At 37.7% G+C, this 23,481-nt stretch overlaps 1 protein-coding gene across 4 annotated transcripts in view; it reads right to left on the bottom strand.

Annotated features, from left to right (window-relative positions):
- Positions 1–23,481, bottom strand: part of LOC103041974 (phospholipid-transporting ATPase ABCA1) — a 243,650-nt gene that overhangs the window by 164,279 nt on the left and 55,890 nt on the right. For all 4 annotated transcript variants that reach the window (XM_049472171.1, XM_049472172.1, XM_049472173.1 and 1 more), the window contains 2 exons: positions 10,442–10,556; positions 618–711 (listed from right to left, as the gene is read on the bottom strand). In XM_049472171.1, the coding sequence (XP_049328128.1) occupies positions 618–711; positions 10,442–10,556 (209 nt within the window). The remainder of the gene's footprint in view (positions 1–617; positions 712–10,441; positions 10,557–23,481) is intronic.

Here is a 23,481-nt window from a genome sequence, read left to right as displayed (position 1 = left end):
TGTAAATTATTTGGTTGATTGGGTGTTACCGGTGTGTTTCCTGTAAAATTTGAAGGGTGTCAAACATTCCATAAAAGCCTGTTGTTATGAAGAAACAGCATATGGCATATTATACAGCAGTATCATACACTGATGTGTGTGGATAGTAAATACAATGCCTATATTTATTTGCATTATAAATAAATACTGTGTATTTAGTGTAACCCCAGGTTCCCATCACCACCACTGTAAATAAGAGCAAGGCCTATATTAATCCTGAAGCAACCCTGAGACACCAAACCTGCCTGGCTGATTGATTATGGTTGTGGTAAGAGAAAATAAATGCGTATATTAGATTTTGGGCCAACGTTATTACTTTAAAAGAGCAGACGGACTCGCAAGTAGAACAGATGCATCAAAGCACGTATCTCTACACTTTGCCTTACCTGCTATTCTCTATGGGTTTAACGCTGCATTTGTATATTTTGTTCACACAGGCATAATGAATTATAGGAAATCTGATCACACATCATTAGTGTTTTGGTTTATTTTCAGCGCTTTGAGGATAAAAGTGTTATGTAAATAAGCTCTTCATTATTATAATTATTTGAAGTTGGCTGAAACCAAGTTGTACTTACACTGGCCTTTGTAGGTGGGATGGTTGGTGGATCTCACCCAAACCAAAATGAAGAACAGAAATAGAGGCCATACCAGCTCAATTACCAAGCGCAACTGTGGAAGAGGGAGAAAAACACAGAGGAAGATTAGTGGAGTTATTTTCTGTTCTTTGCACATAGCCACTACAGAACAACATACTGTTTTTCAAAAATAGCAGCAAACAGTACTGTGAACTGGACTGAGAAACAAAAAAACACACACACACAAAAAAAAAAAACATAATTGTCAGTTTTCTAACCCTACAAAGACTCCAATATGTTATGGAATATTGGTTATTTTCTGAAGAAACTGGTTGACTTTTTATCTGTATTTTTTTAGCCATGAATATAAATGACCTTAAAAAACTGCAAAGAAGGAACTGCAAAATATCTTTAGAAAAAATGTAGTTTGGGTTTAGGTTAAGATGAAGGCTAAGTTTAGGTTTGGGCTGAGGTGCAATAATTTGAGTTGATGTTTAGGCACAGGTTTGGTAGGTTAAAAGTAGGTTCAGGTTGAGTTAAAGAAGGTTAAGTTTAGGTTTAGGTTTAGGCTGAGGTTCAAGCAATACAATTACACTGCTTGTTTTGTAAAATTTTCAGTTTAAATTGTTTTTTTTTTTTTTTTTTTACTATTCCAGGTTGTGTCAGTACTGTCTACATATGCATATATAAGGGTCACAACACATTTACCACATGTCTTACCAGAAAAATTGTAGGAGAAAAGAAGTTGGCTTCTAAAGCAGGATATCATCATACAATCATCATGGACTCATGAAAGAACCACCTAAAGAGCTGCCAGTGCTGACCAAACCTTGGCATGGAACAGTACAGAGTCCACTGGCGTTGCTGTTTTGCCAAATGCATACAACCTGTCTGCCATGTACTCGAAGAAGAATTGATATATTGAAGTTGGCTGAGGTGAAGGTAATGTTTATGGCTGGGTTCAAGTGTCAGTAGATTAATCTTAAATTTAGGTGGAGCTGCAGGTCAAGTATAAGTATGGAATATGGTATAGGCTACGCTTCGGGACTTGTTAGGTTTGGATTAAGGTGTGGGTAACGAAGCTCGTAAGACTGAGCAATTTAGCAACAAACTAATTCACACAATTGCTATTTTTACATCATAGAAGAATACAATTACTCAACAAATGCATTTTATGGTACCGTAAAGGTTTTTCTTTTGTTTCAGAGGATGTCAAAAGACCTGAAAGCTATTTACATTCAGGATTCACACTCAGGACATTGCACATTCCTCGCATGTTCTACCAGGGGGCTAAATGTTTTACCAGCTCCTGCAATTAGTATACATAAGAGAGTCCAGTCTAATAGGGCTTTCCACAATTGCAACCAGACAAACAAGGACCTGCACACCTGCAGACGCTCTTCGAAACCGTGATTAAGCTGCTACGAGAGACCTTCCACCTCGGAAACGCTCCCCGCAATCAGAGCAGAGGCTTTAATTGGTAAAAAAGCAGCAGTGTGAGATGATCTGGCAATGATATAGTGATCAGTGTATGCTGCAACAGACCCCCTAGGGGCTCACGACTGGAACGCTCTGCCTTTCAGGCAAGGTGTACTTTATTTATGTTGAGGGTGATACTGTTGGATAAACAAGATGCAAGGGGCCACTCTGGGTGTTTAACCCTTAATACTGAGAAAATGCTGCAATTTAATCTCATTGTTTTGTATACAGTCACCTTTTATTGCTACTATGAGGAAACGTTTTTAGTAGCTTTATGAATGTGTGCATGCATTTACTTACAAAATACTCCAGTGTATCCAACAATAAAGGCAACTGTCTAAACTTTCTTCAGGAACGGACCAATAGAAATTCTCCAAAATGAACCAGAAATAAACTTTTTACACAATCCCTCCTCTGTTAACCCACCAACTTATCACATTTTGCTCAAACAATTTTATCTTTAATTGATTGCAGATCAATTTACAAATGTGTCAGCAAGCTAAATATATTGCTAATGATGAATTAACGTGTAAAATTTATGGAAGATCTAAACACACTACCTCAAAAAAATAAAAAATAAAAAAACGGACGCAGATGTCAATGTCAACCAGAGTGGCGGGTAGGATTCAAGGATGAACAGCGTGAACAGCTCCTCTGAAGGAAGGCATGAAACATCCCGTAGGGATTAACAACATATTGAGAGTCCATTCATGTGGAAACATGCAATTAGTGACTGCCTAATTGGTGAGAAACGACTGGAACATGTCCAGAAAAGCTTTAGTGAAACTGTCCTCTTCTGCCTACAGATATGAAAGATAGCCAAGCAATAGAACTAAGCAGAAGTCTTTGGCACATACAAACATTATGTAACACCATTTAAACTGATATGCCACATATCATGGGACAGGAGCTAATATGGTGCTCCATAAATTTTGTCTTGGAAGTTGAATAGTTAGATGCATTGACCTGAAAGATATAAATACGGGCCTTCTGCTTTGACTGTGGATGTGATTTCTGTTTGCCTTTTTTTCCACAGACAATTTTAGCCAAATGCCACCAGCCACAATCATTACCACCCACTGCGTCCAAAGAATGGTAATCTGAGCCTTCCTAAGCTATCCCCTGAGGTAAAACTAAGAGAGTTACATTAGAACAGTTGCAGGTAAACATAACTACAGTACAATGATCTTGTGAGCTAGTCTGAATTACAAAGCTAGGTAGCTCAAGTTTTCTCTTAAAAAAAACACCAGCCAAACTGCAGTGTTACTGCTAGCCAGACAGCCAGAAGCATAGTGGTGGCTCACTGATACTTTGGAGCTGCTTTGCTTCCAAGCCAATGATTCCAAGCATACAGCAAGCATACACCAAGACGTGGTTGTAAAGTGCTTGCTAGGACTCTGGCTGCTTTGGCAGTTGCTGTGGTATCCCAGGTGTTACCACATGGTTACTATGGTACCCCATGATGATGTTTGGTTGTTGATGCTTTAAATGTATTTGTATTGCTGTATTATTGGAAGGGTGCCGCATTTTTGCACCCCTTTCATTGCTTAGGGGAAAAAAAAAACACAAAAATCAACTGCTATTTAGAAATTTGAGCACACCTCACGCAGACAGAACGAACAATCTAGAAAATTCTTTATAGAAGATCTAAAGGTTAATGTGGCATCTGCCCTGCGCTTGATTTAAATTGGTGAAGATCCGATAGTACAAAAAGATGATGTGCGATTGCTTTTGCCCCTAAAAGCCTGATGGTACCGTCTCTACTTCGATTACTTAATATAATTCAGATTCCATTGTCAAACCAATGAAATCGCCACCATTTTCACACCTCTGCTGCCTGTGTTACTCGTCCCCCTCTAGCTGCAGACTTCCTCCAGCAGACACTTCAAGCCTGGATCTTTAAACCAATGATGTTTGGCTTGTTGACAAACTGGCAGATGTAATGGAATGAGAGCGGAGACGAGCGCCGCTGCCAAAAGCGAGTAGAGCTCTATCTCCAGGCCCGAGCGAGAGAGTGGCTAATGGAGTTGTAAGCGCCGAGACTCTTCATCCTCTTCATCCTCTCAGTGCTGATGTTTTTGTCATCTACTGGAGAAAGCTCTCCTCTTTCATCTCTCCCCTCTTCTCTTCTCCTCCCTAATCCCTCCATCTCTCAACCTGCCCGCCCCGTTCTGTGCAAAACTCCCCGGCCGGGAGAGAGGAGAATAGACAACGGAGAGAGAGAGAGAAAGCTAAGATATGCTTACCTGAGATTTCATTTTAGTGCCATAATTAATCTTAATAAAAATGCAAAGTTGCAATATTTTAAAGGGCCATATTATGCACTACATTTTTTCATAATTCAGCACGTATATGGAAATAAAGCTGAAAAAACAGTTTTTAATTGTTGGTTTATGTGGTGTTATTTTATCTAGATTCTTCCTGCAAACAAGTCTTAAGGTGTGCACCAGTACAGAGTCTTCACACATCCTCTGTATTGGCTGAAGGTTAAAGTTTTAAAAGGTAAGTACTCTACGATATTCATAAACTTTCCTGCATTAATCCTGCCATGACAGACCTTGGCATCTTTTGGAATCTTTACTGATAACAGTCTGGATGGTTCTTTTTGTTTTTGGTCTAAAGCTCACACTTTTCATTGCTCACACTTTTCAAAAGCTCTGGAATACTGATTTGTATGACCACAATACACATTTCTACTGTGTAATGTTCTATCCCAGAGGCCTCTGAGACCAGGGAAATTGCTGATACTTCTGGACATGGTTAACAAAAGGGTTCTTGCTCCTCAAAAACTCTGACCCCAACCTAACAGCAGACAAAATAGGAAATATTTGGGGTCCATACTGTCTGCAATTAAATGAAACTCACATATAACATTAGAAAAACACTGTTTTCCATAATAACCCAGTTTTTTTGGACTTGTGTTAGTACATGTATCTCCTGTCAGGCTGAATATCTTGTGATGGCCACAAAATGTATACGGAGTAGTTTCTACAGAAACCAAGGCATCTGTACAGTTCACTCTCCACTGCACAGGAAGCTAAACAGCAAGTGATACGATTGGCCTACTTTGACCCCTTTTAAAACAGTAAGAAGACTCAGAGTCTCATTTTCAAAATATACTGTCAATGCTCCAGAGCCTCTTAATAATTCCTTAATGGAGACTTCTTTCTGTGCCATAACTGACCTACATTTATAAACGGTATATGGTAATTAATGTTATAGTATGATAAGAACACCCACTTTATACTTGTCTACTCTCAGAGGTTTTGTAATTTATAATGAATGGGTCAATTTGGTCAAATTGTTCTGTCATATTTTTTTTTCTTTGAAATGTCACTGTAATAAAGCTCAGTGAACGTAAATGAACTTCATAGATTGAAATGAAATGCTATATGAAAGAGAGAAAGAGAGAGAGAGAGTAAGTGCTCTCTCTCTCTCTCTCGGTCTCTGATACACACGCAGGCTCTCTGGTGGGGTGCCCTCTTTATCGGAGAGCAGGTCGTACAGCTCTCAGCAGAAACACCTGCTGTTACTGTTGCGGTCTGTGGAGAGCAGCTCCCAGATTGAAACCCTCCTGTACTTTTAATGCCACAATCAGTATGCTTTTATTATCAGCTCATATTTCAATGAAATAGGTCTACCGTGAATAAACTGGGCCCGAAAATTAATTCCTCAAAGAATAAAGCTCTAATAAAATCTTTGACTCCTGAACTGTTTCACAAATGCTGTTAAATTCACTACATTAGTCACTCTGTGAACATTTGCCAGCATCTGAAAGGCTAATTAACAAAAAAAGGCCCCCAAAATTGATCAGAGACTACTGATAATGGGTCGTTTTTTTTAAAAGCAACTAGTACCAACCAGGTACAACAGAACAGAGAGGATGTTAAAGTGGTGATAAGATTGCTATGGAATTCCAGGCAGCTATGTTGTTGCATATTGGTTGCTTGGGTGTTGCTGGGTGGTTCCTAAGATGTCTTAGGTGATTGCTCAGCAGTTGTCAAATGGTTGCTTTGGTACCCCATTTTGATGCTTGATGTTACAAGAATATTTTGTACCAGTGCTAAGTCTGAAGGGTGCCAATACTTTTGCAAATGGTCTAAAACACTGCCAAAACACTGAAAACAAGCCATTTACAAAAGCAACTGGTACCAACTAGATACAACAGACATAACAGAGGATGATTTAAAAAGTAAATGCTGGACTGAAATCATATTTAATGAAAATAGTTACTATAGTGGTTGCTATGGTGTCGCTAAGTGTGCCAAAATGACTATAGAATTCCAGGCATCATTTATGAAGTATTTGTTGCATAGTCTGGGGTGGTTACTATGTTTTCCCTGGTGGTTGCAATGGTGACTTGGGTGGTTGCTGTGGTACAACATGTTGTGTTACAAGTTGTATTTGCATCACAGTTACATTTTACTCTAAGAAAGTTTTGATGGTTGGGTGTTTAACTGTGCCTCATTATTACATTACATAACATAACACAACATTACATTACTTAGGCATTCCATTTATTCCAATGGAGAAAAAACACAAAAAAAACATTGTATTTACAATTAATGGACCCAATCAAAAAGCTGCATAAGTTTAATTTGTACAGTTTAATTTCATTTTGACAACTCCTTCTTGGTTTTGAAGAGTGTGTGTACAAAATGTCATGATGTCATGATGAATGGACCAATAGAAGTGCACCAAACTGACTTGGAAAATCTTTTCACATTGACTTCCATTAAAAGCTAATGCTGATTGGTGCTTCTCCTGTACACACATCTATCATACTGCCATATGGAGGCACAATGTATTCACGGACGCTGATCAGCAGCCAATAGCTTCACACATCACATACACACACACCCCTGCACACCTCACCTCACCTGACGACTTCTGCCAACATCAGTAACCATTAACGGCACAACCTGCTGCGGCCTACTGTACATCATTAGGAGTGCATTAGCCAAGTGAGAGACAGAGACAGGTGAGCAGCAAGTACAAGATAGCTAACGGAGCGGGCGAGAAAAGAGAGCGCAAGAGAGAGAGAGACAGAGGTAATGACTTGAGCTTCAGGGAATCTGCTCTGCTAAACACGCTAAAGTGCTAATAGGCTTTAATATGGCCTCGAACCCAAATCATTAAAGATACATGTGGCCAAATGGCGCCTCTGGCAACGGCGCTCTGAGAGCAACAGGAAAAAACAGCAAGGCTGGACTTTCATCAGAGAACATGGAGTCTGTGTGCTGCTGTGTGTTCTCTCTCTCAGATACACACACACATACACACATACATATACACACACTCGGAAGAGCGCATTAAGAACACAAATATGCTCTGCTCCCCATGGAGCCCTAGGCTTTTAGGCTCGCCCGGCACAAGCAGAGTTCACAGCCAGTCCTTCTGTCCTCATCACACCCACAAAACAATGTTACACAGAAAGACAAAAGCACCAAATGGCAACCGGAAGGCTGTATCAACCGTGTGAGCTTTAAAAGGGACTGTATGCTATATTTAATTCTTAGAATGTGTGTTCAATTAATGTAGCAGAAGCCTTGCTCCTGCTTTACATTAAAGTGACAGTCTGCAGGTTTGTTTAATGGCTCATTCTTTCCTTATTTCTTTCTGTTGTTCTTGCATTTTCCATTGTATGGCTCTACATTTCCCTCCCTCACTCACTCTTTGATTCTCTGTCAACCATTCTCTCCTTACATCATCAGTTTTTGCTGTTTCTTTCTGGCCTTTTTATTTTTTTCTGACTTCCTGATATTTTATGTTAAAGATTCCTGCTCTACCCCCCATCCCAATCCTGCCCCCAGCACACACTCACTCAGCATCCTGACCCCCCCACTAATAAAGTACTGAAACTCTGCACTACAATGCACAAAGTACTGGTCCCTTCCAAACGGACTTGCACTACACAACACCTGCACTACTGATATACTTGCACTGTCAATACGCACTTTAATTCCACTTAATTAAACTGTGAACTTTAAGGACTTACGCACCCATTCACTTTACCAGCCTTAAGCTATATACCATATACCGTATTTGCACTACTGTTATTTACTATTTTTACTGTCATTCCATCTCAATCACCATCAATATTGCACTATTGTCTTACGTATGTTTATTGTGTCTTGCTGTATTGAACATATAGTGTCTCCCACTCTTTTATATTATAATTATATAGCTATTTTTACTTATTTACTTATATTTATATATCTATTCCTCCCCCACACCACTGCACCTTGTTTTTGTCTCATGTATGTCTATTTGTGTCCCTGCTGTATTGTGCACATAGTGTCTCCCATTCTCCTTTATTATATCTATTATCTGTACTTGCTGTAAAATTGGGAAGGAGAGTAACGTAATTTCAATTCTCTGTATGTCCTGTACATATGCAGTATTGACAATAAAACTACTTGACTTGACTTGAACATGTTCCAATCTGGTTATATGCTACTATCAGCAAGTAGTGGGAGGGGCCTCCTTGAGGGGGATTCTGATAAGTGTTGTACTTTCCTGCTCTGACCGTCACAAAATTTAAACAGCCTCACACACAGTTTGTCAATGAATTCAATTCATAACCAGTCATTGTGTGAGGACCCAGACCAGATCAGGGCCCCAGCCCCTGTTGCAACGGGCCTGCTAAGGTGCAGTGTGTTCTGACAGCTTCTTTCTTGCCTTTAATTTATGTCATCCCCTTTCATCTTTCTTCATCTCTTACTCTTTTCCCTCTCTTTTGAACAGACCTGCATTTCAGGTTAAGAACACCGTGCCAACTGTGAAGCACAGGGGTGGATGTACAATGTTATGGGTTTGTGTTGCTGTAAGTTGTACAGTTTTCTGTAGTGTTTTTTTTTAAGGAACGTATGTAACAGTGTATTATGACAGCTTTTTTTGTCTCTCAGTAGCTGCTCCAGGGCAGAGCACCACATGCCTTTCAAGATACCACCTCACACGTCTGTGCCCATTTTGGGAGTTGTAACTGATCAGCTCAGTGATATGTGAAGGACATCCTGCATCCACATGTGTTGCCTCTCATGGCAGGTCTTTCTACTGGCATTTTTCATCAGGGTAATGCTCACCCACACACAGAAAGGGTAGTCCAAGAATGTGTTTGCCAGATTGCAAGAATTCTTAAAAGAACATTTCGGTCACACAAGGCCGAAAAAATCATGTTTGGGAAAAAAAGTTAGCAAAACTAATAGAAGCATGTTAATCTAACTGTTAAGCATGGTGGTGGATGTATCATACTTTGGGCTGATGTTGCTCCCTGTGGCCCTGTTACACTGTAATACGTTATATCTGAAGGTAGTTTCAGCAGGAACAGTGTGTTCTGGCAGCTGGGAGAACACCACTGCACAGTTAGTAGTTTGTACCGCAGAGAAGGACGAACTGAGGCTGGTTCAGCAGAGCGCTGAGAGGCAGAATATCTCTCAGTGTTAATGAGAGTGACTGAATCTCGCCTCACTGAGCTTTAACACTGGACCAGTTTGTTTAACACCACTGATAATAAAGAGCAGTGGGCCATCTATGTGTGTGTGTGTGTGTGTGTGTGTGTGAGAAGGTGAGGCTTTTTTGCATTAGCAACAGACATCTGTTCTATCTTTTTTATATATATATCTCTATTATTTTTAAATCCTCGCTGATTCTTGGTCTCTCGGCCATCCTAATCTTACTTTACATACTTTGCATCTCTGATTCTCTGTTCTACACTTCTCAGTTTTTGCTAATTCTTTCTCTATTTATTTATTTTCTTTATCATTTTTATTGTATGTCTGATTCTGATATTCTCTCCTTACATTTTTTTTGTTGTTTTGCGCTCTCTCTCTCTCTCTCTCTCTCTCTCTCTCTCTCTCTCTCTCTCTCTCTCTCTCTCTCTCTCTCTCTCTCTCTCTCTCTCTCTCTATCTATCTCTCTCTCTCTCTCTCTCTCTCTCTCTCTATCTCTCTCTCTCTCTCTCTCTCTCTCTCTCTCTCTCACTATATTTTGTGTAAAGAACAGCTCAGCAGCTGTGAAGCATGGGGGTGGATGCATCATGTTTGAGGTTGTGTTGATGCTGGTGGCACTAGGGAGCAGTGTATTACGACAGCTCCTTTTTTTCTTTCTTTGTATTTTTCCATAATTTACATTTCTCTCTACACCTGTCATTATCTTCTGACATTTCTCTGTATTTGTCCATCTTTTTCTGCCCGTCTCTAAGCAGCTGCTCCAGGGCAGGAAATGCCACCTCTCACATCTCACACTACTGCGCCCATTCTGGGAGTTGTGACTGTACATGTGTACAGTGAGTGAGTGTGTGTGTGTGTGTGTGTGAGAGAGAGAGTGAGAGAGAGAGCGCGTACCTTCTGCCTCTTGCGCAGAGTGAAGTTCTTCCACAGCAGAAGCCGGAGCTGCGTCAGGAGACCCATTATGTGGAGCGGTGGGGTGTTGTTATGACAACAGCAGCTGGCGTTATGCCTGTGGAGGAAGAGAAGGATGGAGCGGTGAAGAAGGGAGGAGTGGAGGGTCAGAGTATCGGGCAGTTTCACTCACATCACCCCTGACCCTTTCACTTATCTCACACACAGTTCTTAAGCACATATGGTACCATTTAAATGATAAGTATTAAATACCTGATATATTATTCATAACTACTTTAGAGATATCTAGAGATTTCTTGTTGTAAGAGGTTGTTCTAGAGGTTTTTTGAAATGAAGCGAAATTTATTAGGCAACCATATTTAAAACTAGCAACATCCAACCAACACCTATATGATACATTAGCTACACAATTAAATTAGCTCATGTTAGCTCATAAATGTCCCTGTAAACAGTTTCATTTAAATTGATCTACAAGTTTTTTGGCAACATTTATAGCCATGTAATCATTAAATTCACAAAAGTTTTTTTAAGCTTTTCAGACTATCTATGTAATTTTTTTTATCATCTGAAAAGTTTACGCTCTTATAAACTGATGTACATATGCAGACAATTAATGCTTCATGTAAAGTTTTGTTTTTTTGGTTCACAGAAGCTATTAAGGAGATCCAGTGGCTGCAGCTGGGCTTATTATAGAGAAGGTGTTTGAGCTTGCTGTAAAACAGGCATACTATTTGGCCAAGCTCACTCTGTTGGTTTGTGTCTCTGGCTTCTTTAAACTTTGGTTTTAAGTTTTTAATTTTAATTTGCCACTGCAGCAGCTCTCCCCTATGGCTTGGTAATTTCTTTAGAATAAACAGAACCAGAGCAATTATGATATGTGAATTCTAGATCTAGTTCCTTCTATAGCAGACCTGGGCATTGTACGGCCAGCGTGAGATTGTTAGTAAATTAGAAGGGAAAGTAAATCTCTGAGTCACGCGAGCCGTAATAATCAAAGGGTTATTATTATATTACACCACTAAATTCTTAAATATATCCTTCTCATGTATTCAATATACATGACATTACTGTATCATTTTGGATTAATGGGAAAGCAAACCTAGGGAAAATCTATTTTCAGTAGTTCACAAAACAGATTAAATCTCTTTTGTACTGTCCTCTGCATTTCCACATCAGCTATTAAGCTTGACTTTAATGCACTTTTTCCCAAAACTGCCCAAAACAGGCTAGATTTCTCTCACTAAAAAAAACTGAGGTAGAACAAACATACAAATGCATGTATTGCATTTTTTGTGTAAAGTTAAGTGATGCTGGTCTTTTAAAAAACCTGTGTATAGTTGTGTAGCTGATAGTGCTGCTAGTTTTTAACAATAATATTGCACATTTTCAAAAGATTTTATGTTAACATAAATGTTCATGAGATATTTATATAATTATGTGCTCAACATTTGCTGTTTTTTTATTAAGTTAAAATGATAAAACGTGCTATTTTATGTCAGGTTGTGGTGCTAGTCAAAATAATGCAAAATCCACCACATTTATTAAATAATGACATAATCCACAACATTTTATTGTATCATTGTAATGTTTCATTAACTGTTTTTTTTTTTTTATATAAAAAGGGTTATTATACATGCATTATAGGCCTACAGTATATATGTATTGGGCAGAACCAAGCTAAGTACATTAGTCTGGCCCTCTAAAAACATTGACCCGTTGGAAAAATTAATTGCCCACCCCTGTTCTATAGACATCATAGTGAACATAGTGAGGTTTGTTACCATGGCATCAAAAACTAGATTAAACCATCTGAAACCAGCAAAAGTTGGTCTTTAGCTGGACTTTTCAGCAGGGTCAATAGTTTCTGCATTAGGGATATTAATTGAGTAATAAAATGTGGCATCAATGAGTTTAACAAAGTTATTTGGAAGTTTACAAAACAGCATTTTCACATACCTGCAACTTTAAAATTGTCTTGCAGTGTTTGATGAGTGGTTAGACAATAAAGCTTGACTCGATTGGGCAAAACAAATGGCGTTATTAATCGAAACACAAAAAGAAAGCATCTCCTTAAGCAATATTGAGGATTTCTCGCCTCGGGCCAGACGCATCTGTAAATGGCTGATGACTAACGGTCAATTAACGAAGTATGTCGCCTAATAGACATTGAATTGGCAGAGGAGGCAAACATCAGTAAGATGGTAATGTGTGTCTGGCTGTATTGGCATCTGGTTCTGTTTATTCCCTATTTGTAACAGTGGCTGTAATCTGGTGGCACGTTTCTTATTGGATTGTTCCTGCATCAGACACTTGTGTCATTTACCTCATGTCATCATTATAGGCCGGCTAATGACACTGCCCAGCTAATCTCCTCCAGATAGAGTGTGTGTGTGTGTGTGTGTGTGTGTGTGTGTTGGTGAGAGACAATGCGAGAGCGAGTGTGTGAAGTGCAGGGCTAAGGGCCGAATAGCTGTTGCTGGAGGCGAAACTGCTCAGTAATGGCAGGTTTTTCATTTGATATGCTCCATATCCTGCGTGTGTTTGCATTATTTACAGCTCCAGCGCTGCCGGCGAGCCCAGGAATGCTCAGGTGTTCGGCCAGGTGTTCTGAGACAATAATGCGCTCTCAACACGGCCCTTAATAATGTGAAGCACAGCTCAGGTAATGATTACAGTATTGTTAGCAGCAGCCCTCAATAACGGAATGAATAAAGCTCAATTTGTTCTGGACATAAGCAAAATTTAATGGTTCTTTTGTCCCAAAATCAACATAATGTTCCTTCGGCACAGGTTGTATTACGATCTAATATAAAATCTCATCTGTTTTAGTTTCTAGCTTTCATCAAAAAACAAGTTGCACTCAGAAGGAATTAACTGAGAGGAATGAAACTTTGTGGATAGTCATGCCAACAACATTACGTTGATAAGCTCCTGCAACAGGAGGCTCTACATTTTATCAAAACACACTCGGCTCACTATTCCAACAGGACGATGCTGGTCCACATACTGCTGCCATATCAAGAGCTTGCCTTGAAACACTATGAAACTATGCCATTATGTGAGACGCTTTTAGACACACCAGCAACCCCTAATGTTTGAGAATGTTTAAGCTGTATTTATTGTTTCTGGTAACCTTCATCTTTCTTCCAAACTGTGTTGCAATCACACACTTCCGCCTGGGAAGTAGGACAGAGGTGGTTCAGTGTTTACAGCTCTGGTTTATTGATCACAAGCTGCTGGGATTGATATACAGTTCAGCTAAGCTGCCACTGTTGGGCTGACCGTTGGATTTGACCCTGGATTTCTTAACAGGGATATGTTACAAAAGAATTTTGTTGGACAGCACAAGAATAAATGACAATTTAACAATTTTTGATTTCTAATATAATTATTTTTTTTCTGTCTTCTAAATCCTAAATCTTATATATAATCTTACTTTTGTATTGCATGAAAAAATAAAATCCTAACAAACATAGGTGAATTGTAACTGAAACATGCAAACAAACAAAAAAACAAAAAAAGTAAATAAGAATAAGATGTGAAGTTTAACCATTTCTCATGTGAATAGATAGGTCCTGTAGGACCTACACTTAGGAGAGGCAGTCTAACAGGCCTGACGTAATTAGGCCTCTGTAATCAAATCCTTAAGTGTGACTTTACAACCTTAATAGTGACCTGCAGGTGCATTTAATAATATGATGGCTTAGGCTTTGGCCTTGTATATACATATTCATTGCTAAACCATGTGCATTTCTCTAGACTAATAATTTTCATGCTTTTTAGCCAACTATGAATGAACACAACCACAGAGATTCTACAGAAACAGCTCTAAAAGGCAAAGGAATATACAGGTCTGGAAAAAAGAGACCACTTCAAAATGATGAGTTTCTTTGATTTTACCAAATTGAAATGATGGATGATCACAAGCCATCAAACCAAACTGAACTGCTTGAATTTTTGCACCAAGAGTGCCATAAAGTCATCCAAAAGCAGTGTGTAAGACTGGTGGAGGAGAACATGCCAAGATGCATGAAAACTGTGATTAAAAACCAGGGTTATTCCACCAAATATTCATTTCTCAAATCTTAATAACTTTATGAATAAAAAACTTTTTCTGAAAGCTCTGTATCTTTTTTGTTATTTCAGCCATTTCTCATTTTGTGCAAATAAATGCTTTAAAGGACGATATTTTTATTTGGAATTTGGGCGAAATGTTGCCTGTAGTTTATAGAACAAAATAACAAAGTTCATTTTACTCAAACATATACCTATGAATAGCAAAATCAGAGAAACTCTGATTCTGGTCTCTTTCTTTTTTCCAGAGCTGTATATTAAAAGTTATTACACAAGTATCAAAGAAGTCATGAATAAGTTTTATTCATAAGTTTATGAATAATAGGTTTACATCCCAGCCAAAAACTACATAATTTCAAAAAAGAAAAAGCAGTTGAAAAAGAAGAAGACAAAGACGAAGTAGAAGACTAAGAACAAAAAGAAAAATAACAAAGAAGACAAAGAAGATGAAGACAAAGAAAATGAAGAAAAATGAAAGTAGTAAAAAAAGAAAATAAATTAAATCTGATTTAACAATATAATTCACAGTTTAGCAATGTGCACCTATAGTAAACAGCCTGCACATGTTTGGCCTAATACACACTGATGCAGGCCTGCTGTATCTACTGTACATCACAAATGTATATAAACTAACCAAATCAAACTTCCAATATTAATATTTTCTGTTATCACCCTGCAAGTAATAGTTTTCACCTGACCTGCCTTTATAAGAAAGTAGCTGTTGTTGGTTGCTACGGACTAAACCTCAAAGGAATGGGGGAACATCCCACAACGGGGAATGTGTGTCATCAACTGGGAATAATCTAATAGTCATATTTTATTTTCATGCATACATCTAGCTTAGCAAAGCTTAAAGACACAAATATCATTAGCCACCGGGCCAGCGGATGGTCTCAGTGCTCCAGGCTCAGAAACATGAAATTATAATTCTCCTCCTATCCTGAAGCGTTTACACTCTGCGCTGAGTAAACTTCAATGGGATTGTATTGTCATTAGTGTAGCAGCCACTGCAAAACAAATTTGTCTTCAATAAAATGACAAAATCCTCTTAATGAAGAGCCAGAAATGACATGCAGGATGAATATAGTAATTAACAGGAATGTAAGCGAGGTTTGATATTAAAGGAGAACCAAATTGAGAGGATTTGATGCTTCTTCTCTTGTTTATTCTGAAAAACAGAAATTTGCTGGTTTTCATTCAAGTCAGAGTAAAAAATACAATAAATCACTATACAGGTTATTTCTGTAGTTTTTGAATAATAATAAGTAAACCATGATTTGTACACTAAACATGTATTATTTATATTAACTGAGCTAAAGATAATGTTTATGGGAAACATTATTCTTAACTTCTTTTGAATGTTGAAACAAATAATCAAATGTAGTGCTTTCAACTTCATTTAATTTGATAAATATAAATATAAAAAAAAGTTGGTTGGAATGGAGTTAATTTAAAATTAATTTAGAGCTTGTTATGATGTAAAAAAAAATGGGTGGTCAGCGTTAACAGGTGATATATGACAGGTTTTATATTTATAATATAAAATATGATACAAAAGCAGTTTTCAGAAAAGGCTAAAACTCTAAGGTTCAAAGATGGGAAGTAGATCTCCAACTGGACAACAAATGCAACAAATGCATGATTGAGGGGGAATGGTGCGAATGCTTTACTGTCAGCACTTTTAAAATGTGTTGCACATGTTGTAATGTGATATACAAGAACAACTTTAAACATACCTGTTCTATAAAGTAAATCGACTCCAAAGTTGCAAACTGTACTTATTTAACCCTATTCTCCCAGAAGTCTACATCCAAGCCAGTAACGATTGTACAGGACAAATGTGCTAATTAGCAGCACGTCTTTAATAGGCAATTTCTGTTGTTTTAAAAGCAGAAGGTGTTGCTACAGAAGAGGAGAGGTTGCTCCTGGTGTGTGTACAGTATGTAGTGTACCAGCAGCCCTGTCTTGGATACCTCAGAACCAGGGCTTTGTGTGTGTGTGTACTGCTGTTTTTAATTGGCACTTGAGGGAAAGCTACACCATCTCCAGATCACATGACCAAAAAAAAAAAAAAAAACACCTACAAATGTTCTATCCGTCCATCACAGTCCACAACAGTTTAACTCATCCTACAGCACCCACCTCTCAAAGATCCAGCCCCTGACTGTTTGCCCACGTCTGACTCTCTGAGTGTTGGAGTGAGTGAGCTCTCCGCACTTTCCAGCTAAAGCACCTGATCAAAGCTCCGAGCCCGAGCTTTCTACAAACAGTTCAAACTAACCCAGTCATTTGAAGCCTTGACTTTTCTCTTTTTTCCCGCCTTTTGAAGATCAGGAAGCTCCACGACAAGCATGTTGGCCTTCAGAAACGACTCTATGAGTGTTGTAAGCTCCTTAGAAAGAAATCACTCAGAGGAAAGTGTCTGCTTCCCTCCACGTCTACGAGACCTTTAACAATAGTGATGATAAAATGTTTATACTCATTCTTTTATTGATGGAAGATTCCCCACAACATAGTCTTTGTCACTATTTGTCAGCACTATCACAATGTTTTATAACTCCTAGCACGGCATCATTCATCTAACAACAACAACCTACAGTGCATAGAAATATATACAGGCTTAAAGTCATGGGATAGCATGTTTAAGAAAGTTAAACATGAAGTTTTACCCTAGGGGACGGATTGGGAATGCCCTCACCTGTATAGATGTTATATGTTAGACGTTATATTGTGAGTGAGGTTGATCATTGGCCAGGGTGCTAATGTCAAGGGAATGTGAGTTTTTAAGGGAGATTGCTTGAATGCTTGAAACACTTTTGGAATGTGTTTCATATGTCATATTGTGTAATAAAAGAACCAATTTTGACTTTACAGAAACTTTAAGTTTATGCTTTTTCAGTAAATGAGATTAGCAAGTTTTGCAAGTAAAGAACCTTTTCTAAGTTCAAAGTATGTGGACAGCACAGTGGGTGGTAATAGTCATTATCTTCATCGTGACTGGAAATAATGACTATAATTGTCAGTTCAGACAGAGAAGTAACTCCACATTCACAGCAGGAGATCAGACATGCATATCCCACAGGTCAATGTAGCACTCTTGCCTCCATGACACGTGGTAAAGAGAATGGGACATTACATTAGTTCCTACAGACCAGAATCTAATGCGACACTTGTACAGGTTTGATTGTTCAGGAGATTTTTTAAGTACACTGTAAAATCGGAAGCAGTTATGCCAGCATGGACCAGAATCCCAAAGGAATGATTTCAGCATCTTGTATAACCCATGCCATGAAGAACTACTGCCTTAAAGAAAGAAGTGTTACAGCTCATTCTATATCACCAATACAGAATGACACTAGAATAAGAATGTTGCACCAATTGCTAAAAAAAAAAAAATAAAATGCACACACTCAAACACAAACACACACAACTTGTCTACTCCCTGTAGAAAAGTACTGCCAATAGAATAGTACTCTCTGTAGCAGATAAAGCAAAGAAACTGTATCCTCTAGAATGACCGCACTCTGTCCAGTACTTTTGGGTGATTTGGGAACTATAATGAATATATTAGGGGTAAAACGTTTCGTTTATTTAATTAAAAAACTTGAGTGCAGTATTTTCTTAGTGTTCATAAATGCACGGCCATGAACTTACTGTTTTATTAGTCTTATTGATGTATAATTAGACCCAAGTAGTCCAAAATGTAAATAAACAAAAAAAGCTACATTTTTAATACTTCTGTTATCCCAATTATTCCACAGGTATTTTGAAGAACATCCCCTGCCCTGTCGGCTCGGTGGTAAAAGAATGCAGCACGCTTATCCAACTGACAACGTCTCTGCTGTTCAGAAGCTAAGATGCACAACACAAAGCCAATGTTTTTGCCTTTTTATTAATAAATATCCTATATTTGATACTTGCAAGAAATTCAAATTTGAAAGTAATGTAATTAAATGTATTTTTACTTGTGGTATTTATTTCTTTATTGTGTTTAATTTATTTGTATTTGCAATTTTGTAAATGTATGTTGTGAATTTAAAAACATAACTTATCTATACAAGGAAACCAATTGGTCATTCATTATTAAATGAATTGTCTTGTTTTTTTTCTCTTGTATCTTTTTTAATAGCAAAAACATAGCAAAAATGTTTTATACGATTATGCGATTAATCGAATCGAGTACTCGATTACAAAAATAATCGATAGCTGCAGCCCTAGAATATACAATGAAACAAACAGGAGGCCCGATGCTTTTGTGCTTATAGCGTAAGCTGTTCCTAAATACTGGGAGTATTGCTTTAAAGACGCTATTCAGTGCTTATGTATTTGTTCTGAAATCCCTGCGTAGGCACAGACAGCATACCTAGCCATAAGCGTCAATAAAAATTGATGCTTGCAACTTGTAAAGCTGAGATTGGCTGACGTGTTGTTTTGAAGCAGTGCCGGTGGGAGGACGCGAGTGTGTGTGTGTGTGTGTGACAGCCATCGTGTCCTGCTCTTCCACAGGGCCTGGTAATTGTCTCCGGTTGCTCTAAATATTTCAGCAGGGCATCAGGCGGGACACGGCGCTCCGAAAGCAGAACACGGCGCTGGAAAAATGGCCGACACAGGAACCACAGATGAAATATGCAGAGGGTCATTTCCTATTTATAAATCACATACTGCCACAGCCGCGCTCAAATACGAGCTCAGCTCTAATTCCACGATTCAATCTCCACAAGAGCATTCACACACACACACACACACACACACACACAACCACAGGCGTGCTTAGTTTTTAATTTTAGAGGGTAATTAAAAAAGGATGATGGAGATTAAGGTGTGCGGGTGGGCTCTGGAGGAAAGGTCAGAGTGCAAATTGAAGTGTGTGGCAAGATCGCTCGAATTTGCATCCGCAGAAAGGACGGGAAAAATAACAACCGCGGCTAAAATGCATGAGACCAAAATACTCATCAGTGGGGTTAGAGGGTGACGCGAGTTCCATCTGCTTGTGAAAAAACAGCCTAACAATGCCACACTGCCAAAGTCATGCACTGCTACCACACCAATATTTAATCTTATTTTTGTGATATGAAAAATAATAACTTCATCTGCATGCCTTAAAGGTGATATATCTAATATTTTAAACATTAAAATTGCAGCAAACTTAAACTGTACAAATCCTTCTGCAACAAAAATAGGAAAATGTACTGCCAGTTTCACCACCTAGAAAAAATCTCTTATTTTAGAAATTAGAAAAAAAATAAAATAAAAATGCATTAAGTAAAACATTAAAACGTTTAAACATTAAATGAGAATCATACCAATTTCTTATAATCTTATAAAAGCGTTACATAATTAATGTGAGCTCATAGCTAAGCTATGGCAGCTATCAAAGACCCACAAAACCTACTTCTGTGACATTAATTTTGCTTGTGCAAAATTTGCAATTAGGCAAATGAAAACCTGGGAAACTGAATGGTATAAATGTTCAGTTTTTCACAGCCTGTTCACAGCATACCTAATCTTTATCTACTAGTTTAACTTTTGAAATAAGCTTGCCAACTTTCTAACTAAACATTAACTAACGTTAATTCTGATTTCAAATACTGAAATTCTAAGAAATTCAGTAGAACTCTTAAATCTTGATGTTCATTTCTCAGTCATTCTATAATCATTTATAGTTGTACTTTATTCCGTTTTTTTTTATACCAAATGATAATAAAAAGAAAAAAAAACTGAGCAGAAAGTGAGGCCACGCCTCTTCTGTATGTATGGTTGTGAAGTAGAAAAAAAAATAATTTCCAGCACATTATACTATTTTTCTACCTAATATTTCTATTTAGAATAATCCAAAAACTACATAACTGCACCCAATAACAATCTTTTACAACCTAATATTGGCAATATTAGCCTATATTGGTAAAGAGAAGAACGGTTAATTCTGAATACAAAAGGACAAGCCACCTATCTAAGTATTAAGATGAATCGAGGACGTCTTCTTTAACTCATAATGATCCAAAAATATACATTAAAATACCATCCTAGGCTGCCTGAAGAGACCTGAAGCTTGGCCCTTCCAGTCTCCTGACCTGAATATCTTTGAAACTTTGTGGATAGACCTCAAACAAGCTGAGCAAGCAGGACAACCTAGAATATCTCTGGACTTTTATCTGCTACTCTAAGTATGCACCAGCTGTGATTCCTTTCAAAGGGCATGAGACAATTTCCTTGTAAGGAATCTTATGTAAGGTAACCAAACTTTTATAGAGGCAACAGTTACTATGTTGCTGTGTTTTTTGTGTGAATTTTTTTTCTTACTATATTTTCTAAGTTGGACTACAACTTGAGCTCAGGGGTATCCTTGTCCATTGTACTTTTTGTGTGGCCTGTATTCAACCACCTCACTCACAAGATAAAATCTCACAACTTGTAAACATTATAAGTGTGGGCAATTCCAAGCTGTCACTGAAAGCAACACCTCATGATTAGTTTACACACTGCTATCCCATGACGTTTGACATGTTAGCGTCTGTTATCTCTGTAACATTATGAGTGTTACAAACAAGTGTAACACACATACATCCTGTGATAAAATCACGTATAGCCCTGTTTCAGATAATCAGGAGTAAGCTTTAGCTGAGAACACACTTGAGTAATTCTAAAATGAATGAAGATAATTAGGAATGAATAATGAATAGTCATTATAATGCTAATAACAATAATAATAATAATAATAATCATGGACCCTTATAATCATTTCCAGAATGCCTTTGTGAAGAGATTAAATTTCAAAGAGCACAATAATGACAGATGATTACTGTATAATTAGACCATTACAGTAGTTTCTAACCAAAGCTGCAAAAAATAAAAATAAATACAAATAAAAATGATTGTTTAACTTTTCCCTGTAATTTGGAGATACATATTTGCTTTTTTTCATAATTAGTATATCTTAGTATATTTAGACTGGGTTCAACATATAAGATTCAGTGGTATTCATTAGTGAAATGGTTAATTGTAGATAATCTTACCCACTTTATACCATACCATAACATGCCATACTCAATAGGCAAGTATATTGTGTATTGGCAAAAATTTGTTGATAAGATACATATAACAATACAGAGGTTACAGTTCAGTACATGGTGCACTATTGTGATACTGCAATCAATGCAATATTACAATTGCTTTAATGCAATACTATAAAAAAATAACAGTCATAGTATAAAACACACACTAACATTTATAAAATCTGGATAAACCAGAAAACAAAATATCACCATACGATACAATATAGAAACTTTCGTACACCCCTATACCGCAGCACTGGGCTATTCCACTCAGATATTCCTGCACAGCCTGTGCTTTACCTGCTCAAGCACACCTGATTCCAATCGCCTCTTAATTACCAAGTTTAGTAGGTCAGCTGAACTTGTCTTAGCCTGACACGCAAGTATTTCAGGGCATGTTGTTTGTAAGTGAATGACTCTTCTTTTACAAACAAGAACTGCAGCAGACAGAAAAAGCATCATAAACATTATTAATAAATTATTTATGTTACGAATAAAAGAAGCACACGAGTTTTGTGCCTCAGTGTCATCACGTGACATCAGAGTATTTAGACAATTAAATGAATTTAACTTTACTGTAAATTCAAAGCAAATATACAGGCAACTGTAAAATTTACAGATATATACTGGAAGCCAAGGTTGTCAGTATTTTATGTATAGGATAAATTAACTGTTACATACACTACTGTAAAAAGTAAAAAAAAAAAGATAATACATTTATTTAAAAGTATGTATAAGCTGTAAATATACCTTGCATTTATTTCTTTTACAGTAATATACTGTTAAATTATATTCATATTATGCTCATTTTATGTTCTTAAAGTACTCACAGCATTCAGAGTTTCCATTAATTTACTGTTTGATTAAATCACAGTAGTAACTCTGCATAAAACCTGCATGTTTTGCCTGATTCTCTGTCGTGTTATCACATTTCTGTAAAGCTACTTTGTCACATCAGTTGTAAAAAGCGTTATCAAAATAATAAATTTGATTTGATTTGATAAAAATGACAAATTGCTAGTGACCACAGCTGCCAGGGCTTAATGTGATTTTACAGGAGTTCTAGGCCAAAGTCTTTGCAACACTAAAGTGACTCAATGTCTGCATTGAGAGAACTCATAAGAATATGGTTTGATTAAACTATATTGAACCACTGTGAATAATCTCAGATTCAGGCTCAGTATGCTTCTCTAGAACAGAGCATGTCACAGAAAACCTCTCTGAATGACTTAGTTTACAGCTCAATTTAATTACCAGTACTAATGCATGTATTCTGAAAAACTGGTGGAGTTGCCCTTCAATAAAACCTCAGTGCTCCATAATAAACACAGGTACATCACTATAATAGTCATCATTACTGTTTTACAGCTACTGTTTTACAACACTGACGCTAGTGCTGTTCTCATGCTAATCCTGAGCTAGCATGATTCACATGAAACCCGCTAAGCTTTACAGCAGAAGAAACATAATTCCCTAAATCCATCATTCCCAACTTCTTGATCGCGTTTATCTGTATTTTCAGCTGTTGCTTATTCTCCTCCGCCACTGAATGTGTGCCAGATTCTCACGTTCGGTCTCGGCTTGTGATATTGGGGCTTTTCGGAATTTTCGTGGAGCAATAGCGTGACCTAGCTTAGCGGCCTGCCACTCACTCGCCGGCCCGTGTGCGGCTATTCCGCTTGACTTTTCGACATTTCAAATTTCACACATTTTCCGTCAATCACGTAGGCGCAAAACGGGCTATTTACTGGTCGCGAAGCACCAGCGTGAATGTCACAGCTTGTCACGCGATTGTGGAAGCGCTCAGCTGTTGGTGCAGTTTGTTTCTTCCTATGGCGTGACCCTTCAACCTTAAAACTACACACTGATCTCCACAATTTTCCACTGAGATAAAAT

The sequence above is a fragment of the Astyanax mexicanus genome, chromosome 25, assembly GCF_023375975.1.
Source record: "Astyanax mexicanus isolate ESR-SI-001 chromosome 25, AstMex3_surface, whole genome shotgun sequence".
In the NCBI taxonomy this organism is placed as follows: Eukaryota; Metazoa; Chordata; class Actinopteri; order Characiformes; family Acestrorhamphidae; genus Astyanax; species Astyanax mexicanus.
Note: the sequence above shows the minus strand (reverse complement) of the source record. Positions and strands in the feature narration are given on the sequence as shown.